Source organism: Myotis brandtii, unplaced genomic scaffold (assembly GCF_000412655.1).
Source record: "Myotis brandtii unplaced genomic scaffold, ASM41265v1 scaffold154, whole genome shotgun sequence".
In the NCBI taxonomy this organism is placed as follows: domain Eukaryota; kingdom Metazoa; phylum Chordata; class Mammalia; order Chiroptera; family Vespertilionidae; genus Myotis; species Myotis brandtii.
In genome coordinates, this window is record NW_005355584.1 from 10,047,457 (window position 1) to 10,057,720 (window position 10,264).

A 10,264-nucleotide genomic window follows, 5' to 3' on the forward strand; every position below is an offset into this window, starting at 1 on the left:
TTGTAGTTAAGCCTTGATTGCTGTTGGTATCACTGGGAGGAATTGACCTCCAGGCCAATTGGCTGTGTGGACCAGCTGTGTCTACAATGGGAGAACTGCTGTGCTGGAGACACCCTTATGGTGCAGGACTTGCTTCAGTGGGGCTTTGACACTCACTGAGTCTGCCCCGAGTGTGTCTCTCATGGATGTGAAGAGTTGTAATCTGGATGGTCTCACTCTAACCACTGGGTACACTAGCTTTGGATCTCCAAGGAGGTGCAAAGTCAGCCACTGCCTGAGGCCACCCAGCAGGAGCTACAGAGAGAGCTGCAGATTCCTCCTCTTTGTTTGGGGTTTGGAGGTGCCCAGATGAGGTGCAGCTGTGAAGCAATGCAGGCTGCTGACGAGCCTTAGGCCTTCTTTTGGAAACTCTGGGGTTCTCTGACCTAGCTACAGTTTGACAGGTTTTTAGGCGGAGAAATGCCAGGCCATTCGTATATAAAAGCCTCTGCACACAGCTTGGGCGGGGTTGTAAATTGGGTGGGGCAGGGTCTCAGGGAATCACCAGGGTGGAGCAAACCGCAATGGCTGCCAGTCTACTCTGCCTTAGAGAGGTCCTGGGGTCTGTGTCCCGCGGCCCTGTGCAGGAACAATGAACGCTGCAAGCACCTCTGTGAGAAAGCCGCCCTCACGTTCCTGTCCCGGTGCCAGACAGTTCAGTTTCTCTCCATATGAGTCTGGGTCCCCAAATTCTTGCCCAGAACTGGAGTTCAGAACAGTCGGGAGCTTGTATCTCCCTCCAGATTGAAAAAGACAACAGCGTACCCAGTTGCCAGCCCCTTTCGCGCGCACCTCTGTACCTCCACACTTCCACACCTCTGCATCTCCTACCACACTCAATGCACTTTTCTCTTTCCTTCTAGTTGTAGAATTTCCACTCAGCCAGCCTTCCCGTGGTTCTGGATGATATTCGTTTCGTCTTTTAGTTGTAGTTTTAATGTGGTTGTGCGCGGCAGCAAGTTCAGGTGTTTACCTATGCCGCCATCTTCGCAACTTTCCATCAGAGATATTGGTCTGTAGTTTTCTTTTTTTGTGTTATCCTTGCCAGGTTTTGGTATCAGGGTTATATTGGCCTCAAAAAATATGTTAGAAAGTATGCCTCTTTTTAAATTTTTTTGGAAGAGTTTGAGAAAGATAGGTATCAAATCTTTTTTGAATGGTTGCTGGAATTCACTAGTGAAACCACCTGGTCTTGGACTTTTATTTTTTGGGAGATTTTTTATGGTTGTTTCAACTTCCTCATTGTTGATTGGTCTATTTAGAATTTCCAATTCTTCATGTTTCATTCTAGGGAAGTTATATATTTCTAGGGACTTATCCATTTCTTCCAGGTTATTGAATTTGGTGGCATATAGTCTCACAGTATGCTAGTATGATCCTTTGTATATCTGTGGTAACTTCTCCTCTTTCCTTTATGATTTATATGAGTCTTCTCTTTTTTTCCTTAGTGAGTCTAGCCAGGGGTTCACTAATTTTATTAATCTTTTCAAAGAACCAGCTCTTTGTTGTATTAATCTTTTGTATAGTCTTTTTGTTCATCATTTCATTCAATTCTGCTCTAATTTTTATTAATTCCTTTCTCCTGCTGATTTTGGGCTGTTTTTGTTCTTTTTCTCTGCTCCTCCTGGCTAAAGGGAGAGCCAGCCACATCCAATTTCCTCCGTTCTCCAGGCTGAGCCCCACAGTAAGCTCCTGGCTGCACAGCTACCTGGCACATTTCAGCCTTTTTGCCTTCTTGCCTCCCCTGTTTGTTTCCATTTGCTCACCTTTAGATGCTTCGATATCATTTCCCATTCAACCAACAATATGGGAGATGCTATTTGCAAACAATAGCTCCGACAAGGGGTTAATACCCAAAATATATAAAGAATTCATACAACTCAACACCAAACAAACAATCCAATTAAAAAATGAGCAAATAAACAATTAAATTAAAAAATGGACAGATACCTCTCCCAAGAAGACATACAAATGGCCAATAAATATATGAAAAGATGTTCAACTTCACTAGCTATTAGGGAAATGCAAATCAAAACTACAATGAGATACCATCTCACACCTGTTAGAATCGCTATTATTAATAAGGCAGGTAATAACAAGTGTTGGAGAGATAGTGGAGAAAATGGAACCCTCATTTACTGCTGGTGGGAATGTAAACTGGTACAGCCACTATGGAAAACAGTATGGTGGTTTCTCAAAAAATTAAGAATAGAGTTACTATATGACCCAGCAATTCTTCTGGGTATCTACCTGAAAAACCCAAAAGCATTTATTTGGCAAAGATATATGCACCTGTATGTTCATTGTAGCATTATTCACAGTGGCTAAGACATGGAGACAACCAAAGTATCCTTAGATAGAGGATTGTATAAAGAAGATGTGGTACATGTATACAATGGAATACTACTAAGTCATAAGAAAAGATGAAATACTGTTATTTGCAATTACATGGATAGACCTCAAGAATATATGCTAAGCAAAATAAGTCAGTCAGTTAGAAAAAGCTAAGGACCACATGATTTCACTCAGATGTGGGATATAAAACTGGACCTCATAGACACAGACAACAGTATGGTAGTTACCAGAGGGAAGGGGGGTAGGTGAGTAAAGGGGCCCAAATATATGGTGATGGAAGATGGTTTGACTTTGGCTGGTGTGCACACAATGCAATATACAGATCTGTACCATAGAAATGTATACTTGAAACCTATATGATACTATTAACCAATGTCACCCCAATAAATTTAATTAAAAAATAATAAATGGTTGTAAGTGACAAAGCTAATTATAGAGGTTCCTTTAGAGCAGCGGTTCTCAACCTGTGGGTCGTGACCCCTTTGGCAGTCGAATGACCCTTTCACAGGGGTCGCCTAAGACCATCCTGCATATCAGATATTTACATTATGATTCATAACAGTAGCAACATTACAGTTAGAAAGTAGCAACGAAAATAATTTTATGGTTGGGTCACAACATGAGGACTGTATTTAAAGGGCCAGAGGTTGAGAACCACTGCTTTAGAGCGTTTCCAAGTTTATCAGATACAAGCAAGGGTTGGAGGCAGTTTTGTATCACCTTCTATGCCAGTGATGGCGAACCTATGACACGCGTGTCAGAGGTGACACGCGAACTCATTTTTTTGGTTGATTTTTCTTTGTTAAATGGCATTTAAATATATAAAATAAATATCAAAAATATAAGTCTTTGTTTTACTATGGTTGCAAATATCAAAAAACTTCTATATGTGACACGGCACCAGAGTTAAGTTAGGGTTTTTCAAAATGCTGACACGCCGAGCTCAAAAGGTTCGCCATTACTATTCTATGCTATGATCTTCCTTAAAGAGCTAGTATACTAGTATTTCGCCTAAGAGGATATTTCCACATTATGTGCATATATACATATTTGTAAACTGATATTATATGTTAGTATATGTGTATATAGACATATAAAATTCCAATTCCAGAAACTGCTATAAATGTGAGACTTCAGAAATCACCCATTTGTATCACAAACTATTTCACAGACATTCTTTCCCAGAAAGATGAGGTGTCACTGACCACTAAATAAGAAGTTAAAAATATTTTATGCAACCAAAACAAAAGCGTTAAAAGGCAGCTAAAAGGTCAGGAGGCGCCCTGGTCAGTGTGGCTCAGTTGGTGGGAGCATCACCCTGTACACCGAAGGTTGCGGGTTTGATTCCTGGTCAGTGGACATACCTAGGTTGCAGATTCTATCCCCATGCAGCGCACAGGAAGGCAACCAATTGGTGTTTCTCTCAAGGCAACTAATTGATGTTTCTCCCTCACAACGATGTTTCTCTCTCTCTCTTCATTTCCCTCTCTCTAAAATCAATAAGCATGTCCTCAGATGAGGACAAAAAAAAAAAAAAGGGGGGGGGAGACAATACCTATCCTATTTTTGCTCTTTTATTAGAGTTCATGATATTTAAAACAATTTTTCTACAGGAAAATTATTTAAACTTTATTAGAATAAAGAGTTATTTATAATACACTATACTTATGATTTAGTAGTCACAAGTTTAAGCTCACATATGGTTTGGAACATATAGCCATTCCCAAAGGAGTTACGCAATGTCATTTCAAATGCAACCACGAGCAAATATGGTGAAAGACTCAGAGGCAAATCTGCAGTTGTAATTTGGATTTATTATGTTATTTTTCATGGTCAGGTCAAAATATTGCACAGACAACAAATAAAAACATTATAAACAATTATCATATTGTCTATAAAATAGTAATATGAATAACAGAAAAAAATCTCAGCATAGAAGAAACTGATCAAAAGAATAAGGGTTAGACATCCTACTGCATTAGAATAATTATTAGAACTGGTGTTAAATTCCATCAAACACATGAAGATGTGAAGTTTCAACTGGATTCATTTCTATAAATAAGTTAGTTAAGTTCTTCCTAACTAAAAAGAAATAAAACTTTGTCAACTGAACAGTGCATTTCCCCAGGTATTATGAAGAGAGCGTTATTTATTCTAAAGTATGCATAGTTCTCATTAAAACAGAAAAATATAGGTGCTTGAAAATTACCAAAGAATCTATTAAGTAAAGTAAAAAGAGCATGTAATCAGGAAACTGACACTTTGAGGTCCTCTCCAAATGACAGAAGAGCTAGAAAGAGTCCATAACCGCCCCCCCCCCCCCAAGAGCTATACTCCACCCTTCCAAGAGACACATACATAAAGACATGCACGTTCCTAAACTTGAATAGGTTCTACAAAAAATCAAAAGCAAATCTAATAACCTGCCAGAGGGCTTTGGGGTTTTGGATAGCATTCTGAACTTGGGATGTTTATCTATAACACACCTGAATTCTGAATGGGCCACTTGTCATTATGGTAACGTCCTCATTCCCTTCCCTTCCCTTTCCCTCCCAGAAGTTGATGCTACCTTTCCAGCAGATAAGAGGTCCCTTCGACAGAACACCCTGGGAGCTTCTGACTAGGTAGTACTTTAAGTGCTTCTGCTTCTTTGGCTGGGTGGTGAGCTTCAAGTTAATGTGGTTGGAAAATTCCGTGAAATACCGAAATCCTCTTTCTCCACAGCCGATACAGTTTCCAGAAAACCCTGGAAGGAGGGAAACCCAAGTTACTGGTGGCCTTGTATGTTGTTACAATACCTTTATATATAAGAAGCACACACTTATTAAGCATTTTTGACTCTAATTTCCCAATTAAAAAAAATAATTCAAAGGAAAAACCAGGTACAGTATTTTAGCAGTTATTTCATATCAGTGAAAGACTGAAAATAATTTTTTTAATGTTTAATGCTCTAAAAAGACAATGGTTAGGAAAACAGAGTGGACAATAACATGTGATAGACTATATAATTGACATAAAAAATAGGAAAAGGTCCTAGAGATGTCTATTATTTCTTCCCCACATACTCCCTTTTTAGACAACCTGCTGGTCTGGTACTCTGCCCTGACCACTGTGTGGAATTGACTAATTAGACTGTGGGCCAATATCTGACTCAATCTGGGACAGTCAGTATATCTCACCTGAAATTTATGTCCCCCAAAGAGTCTGTATACAAACTCTTGTTCACAGGCACTTACATAATTACAAAGAGTCAATCAGATAGCTGTGGACTCTGAATTTATGAGGTTTTGTAAAATTGGAACCCAAGTTGGCACTATGTCAACCACATGTCAACTAAGGTGTGGGGGAGAACAAACAGAAATGTGAAGAGGAAGCTGGTCTGTAGATAGAAGAGCATGGGCACTGATGTGTAAACTCAGGTCATTGTTAACTTTCCAGTTTCTTTGAGATCTAGCTGTACTTCTGGCATGAGTTCCTTGAGATTCCCATTTCCTCTTTACTCAAACTAGCTTATGATTCTTTTAGCTATAACATCCAAACAATTCTCAGTCAGATCAATCAAACAAAATAAAACTTTCAGTGACCTGCTTAGAGCAGGGGACATAGAAAGAAGAAGAAATGGAGAAGGCTCGGAGGATGAGAGGCCAAGCTTTGCTTAGTTGGAAATGATTTTTCAGTTCCCCTTAATACACAGAGGAAAAGGTGGACAGGAAGAGAGTGAGTGCCTCTGGTTGTGACTGATGAGGACATAACACATGTACTATAATATAGTGAATAAGGACAAAAATATAAATAAGAAAGGGCATTCCAAACTTCATAAATACAACATCTCTACATACAAGTAAGTAATTGGAAATAAATTCACTGATGAAGTGATACATTTTTTAACGCCCCCAAAACAATCTACTACATAATTAACAAATATAGATAAGGAGAGAAGAGAAAGGCCATGAGGATTAAAGACAGACTATCTTTTTTTTTTTTAAATATATTTTATTGATTTTCTACAGAGAGGAAGGGAGAGAGAGATAGAGAGTTAGAAACATCGATGAGAGAGAAACATCGATCAGGTGCCTCCTGCACATCTTGGGGATGTGCCCGCAACCCCGGTACATGCCCTTGACCGGAATCGAACCTGGGACCCTTCAGTCCGCAGGCCGACGCTCTATCCACTGAGCCAAACCGGTTTCGGCATAGACAGACTATCTTTAAAAAAAGTGTATATGTATGTGTGTGTGTGTGTATATATATATAATAGATTTCAGAGAGGAAGGGAGAGGGAGAGAGATACTAGTAGAAATATTAATGATGAAAGAGAATCATTGATTGGCTATCTCCTGCACACCCACACCGCAACCTGGTTGAGCCCGCAACCTGGGCATGTGCCCTGACCGGGAATCAAACCTTGACCTCCTGGTTCATAGGTCTATGCTCAGCCACTAGGCTAGTAGGAGGGCCAGGGATGCAAAACAGACCGGCCCCACTACATGTGGTGGTTAAAATCTGGAGGGATATTTCAACTGCAGAGGCTCCCCCCCTGAAGAGCAAGGGGTCTAAGTTCCATGCCTAGCTCCCCAGCCTGAAACACTAGTGTGGAAAGAAGAGCCCACATAACATCTGACTGTGAAAATCAGTGGAGATTTTGTCTGTCCAGCGAGACGGAAGGCTGCTGGACACCCAGGTGTCCCCCAAAGAGCCTGTATAGAAACTCTTGTTCACAGGCACTTACCCTGGGTTTCAGCAGAGGGACAGTGGCTGAGGGGGAAGGGCTCCAGAAATATATAGGGAGAAACTGAGGTGTGTGGCTTCAGGGTGAGGGCTAGAAAGATGGCTGCCTCTGTTCCTGTGTTGGGCCCTCCTAATGCATGGCCAAATCTGCATCTGCATTAGGCTGGTGAACTCCACTACTCCACCCTGACAGATGCTAAGATGCACCAACTCACTCACTGCCAGAGGCTCATACAGTAGCAGCCAGCCTAGACTTGTGTTGCAGTCTTTCCTTAAAAACACTCAAGGAACTCCAGTCAAACCAGGAGAGAAACTGAGTTGTGTGGCATCAGAGTGAGGGCTAATGGAATGAGCACTATCTTTCCTATGTTGAGCCTTCCCCCTACACAGCCAGATCTGAATCTGCATTAGCCTGGTGAACCTGACCAGCTCTACCCTGACGACTCTCTGAGACCCCACCCCACCACAAAGATCCACAGCCCCAGGCAGATGGCAGATGGCCTTGGTATACCCTGTGGGACTACATCAAACAAAAAAAGTTTTTGCACAGCAAAGAAAATCATCAACAAAATAAAAGGAACGTGATGAATGGGAGAGTGTATTCGCCAATGATACATCTGATAAGGAGTCAATATCCAAAATTTATAAAGAACTCATATAACTCAACACGCAAATAACAAACAATCCCCTTAAAAAATGGACTGAGGATCTGACTAGAATTTCTCCAAAGAAAGCATACAGATGGCCAATCGACATATGAAAAGATGCTCAACATCAATAATTATCCAAGAAATGCAAATTAAAACCACAATGGGGTATCACCTCACACCTGGCAGAAAAGCTACCATCAATGAATCAACAAACAAAGGAAACATTGCAAATTTGTGCAGCCATTATGGAAAACCATATGGAGGATCCTTAAAAAGTTAAAAATGGAACTTCCACAACTAGAGAAAGAACTGGGGAAGCTCAGAGTAAGGAAATAATAAAGATCAGAGCAAAAATAAATGACAGAAACTAAAAACAAAAACAAAAAAACAATTCCAAATGAAACCAAGAGCTGATTCTTTGAAAACATAAAAATAAGATTGATGACACTTGCCCTAGCTGGTTTGGCTCAGTGGATAGAACATTGATTGAAGGGTCCCAGGTTCAATTCTAGTCAAGGGCACATCCCCGGGTTGCAGGCTTGGTCCCCAGTGTGGGGCGTGCAGGAGGCAGCTGATCAATGATTCTCTCTCATCATTGATGTTTCTATCTCTCTCTCCCTTTCCCTTCCTCTCTAAAATCAATAAAAAAAATATTTTAAAAAAAGATTGATGAAACTTTAACCAGACTTACCAAGAAACAAAGAGAGAGAACCCAAATAAGTAAAATAAAAAATGAAAGAGGAGAGTAACAACTGACATCACAGAAATATAAAAGTTGTAAGAAAATAGTATGGCCCTAGCCAGTTTGGCTCAGTGGATAGTGGAGTGAAGAGTCCTGGGTTAGATTCCAGTCAAGGGCACATGCCTGGGTTGTGGGCTCAACCCCTGAACCACATCCAGCACAGCCAGTGGTGAACCTGAGGAGGGGTGGTGAAGGATTCAAGAAAACAGACAAGAGAATACAGTTGGGGCCAGGTGGGACACTGTTCTCAGATGGAGAGACAGTGCCACAGCCTGCAAGCTGAGTCTTTATTTTAAAGTCAGATCCCACGAGGCAAAGCAAGGGCGTGGTCAAGATGTTTACAATGTTCTGGAGAGTTTTGAATCTACTTGATTACATGCACCTGAGAACTCTATCAAGCTCTGTTTTGGCAGCACTTGTTGCACCTCCCGCAGCCCACATCACTCAGCCACCTGGGACCACAGGTTCGGACCATAAGGTCAACCTTACAACCATAGCCTTTGGCTTTAATTGTGCTGGGAGGGCTTTGCCCTCCAAGCTGGGTCCTGCACGTGGCTTTGCCACGAGAGAACTGTGCCCTCTCATTAGTCCAAAGCTTGAACCTGTCCAAATGCTGTAGCCGCTCTCCACAGACCCCCAGTAGGGGGCATGCAGGAGGCAGCGGATCAATGATTCTCTCTCATCATTGATGTTTCTATCTCTTTCCCTCTCCCTTCCTCTCTGAAATCAATAAAAGAAAGGAAGGAAGGAAGGAAGGAAGGAAGGAAGGAAGGAAGGAAGGAAGGAAGGAAGGAAGGAAGGAATAACTTAGTACGAATAACTATATGCCAACAAATAGGACAACCTGGATGAAATAGACAAATTCCTAGAAACATAGTCTTCTAAAACTCAATCAGGAAGAATCACAAAACCTAAATAGACCAATTAACAACTAATGAAATTGAAGCAGTAATAATAATAATTAAAAAAAACTCACAGCAAACAAAAGTCCTGGACCGGATGACTTCACAGGCAAATTTTACCAAACATTCAAAGAAGAACTAAAACCTATCCTCCTCAAACTATTCCAAAAAAATTCAAGAGGAGGGAATACTCCCAAGCTCATTTTACAAAGCCAAACTTATCCTAATTCCAAAACTAGACAAAGACACTACTAAGAAAGAAAATTATAGGCCAATATCCCTGATGCTGAAATTCTCAAGAAAATATTAACTAATCAGATCCAGCAATACATTAAACAAAATACATACCATGATCAAGTGGAATTTATTCCGGGGATGCAAGGCTGGTACAATATTTGCAAATCAATAAATGTGATACATCACATAAACAAAATGAAAGATAAAAATCTCATGATCCAGGACTCCACCAAGATGGCGGCATAGGTAAACACCTTAACTAATCTCCAGCAATACATTAAACAAAATACATACCATGATCAAGTGGAATTTATTCCGGGGATGCAAGGCTGGTACAATATTTGCTGCACAATAAATGTGATACATCACATAAACAAAATGAAAGATAAAAATCTCATGATCCAGGACTCCACCAAGATGGCGGCATAGGTAAACACCGGAGACTGCTGCCGCAAACAACCACTTCAAAAATACAACTAAAAGACGGAGCGGACATCACCCAGAACCACAGGAAGGCTGGCTGAGGAGAGACTCTTCAACTAGAAGGAAAGACATCAGCACACCGAGGCTCAGAGGAGGCGCAGTGTGGAAAATTTAAAGGTACCGAGGTG

General features: G+C 40.9%; 1 protein-coding gene across 2 annotated transcripts in view; it reads right to left on the bottom strand.

Moving 5' to 3' along the window:
- Positions 1–10,264, bottom strand: part of GREB1L (growth regulation by estrogen in breast cancer-like) — a 140,066-nt gene that overhangs the window by 95,380 nt on the left and 34,422 nt on the right. For both annotated transcript variants that reach the window (XM_014535943.1, XM_014535942.1), the window contains exon 6: positions 4,964–5,140. In XM_014535943.1, coding sequence (XP_014391429.1) covers positions 4,964–5,140 — 177 coding nt within the window. The remainder of the gene's footprint in view (positions 1–4,963; positions 5,141–10,264) is intronic.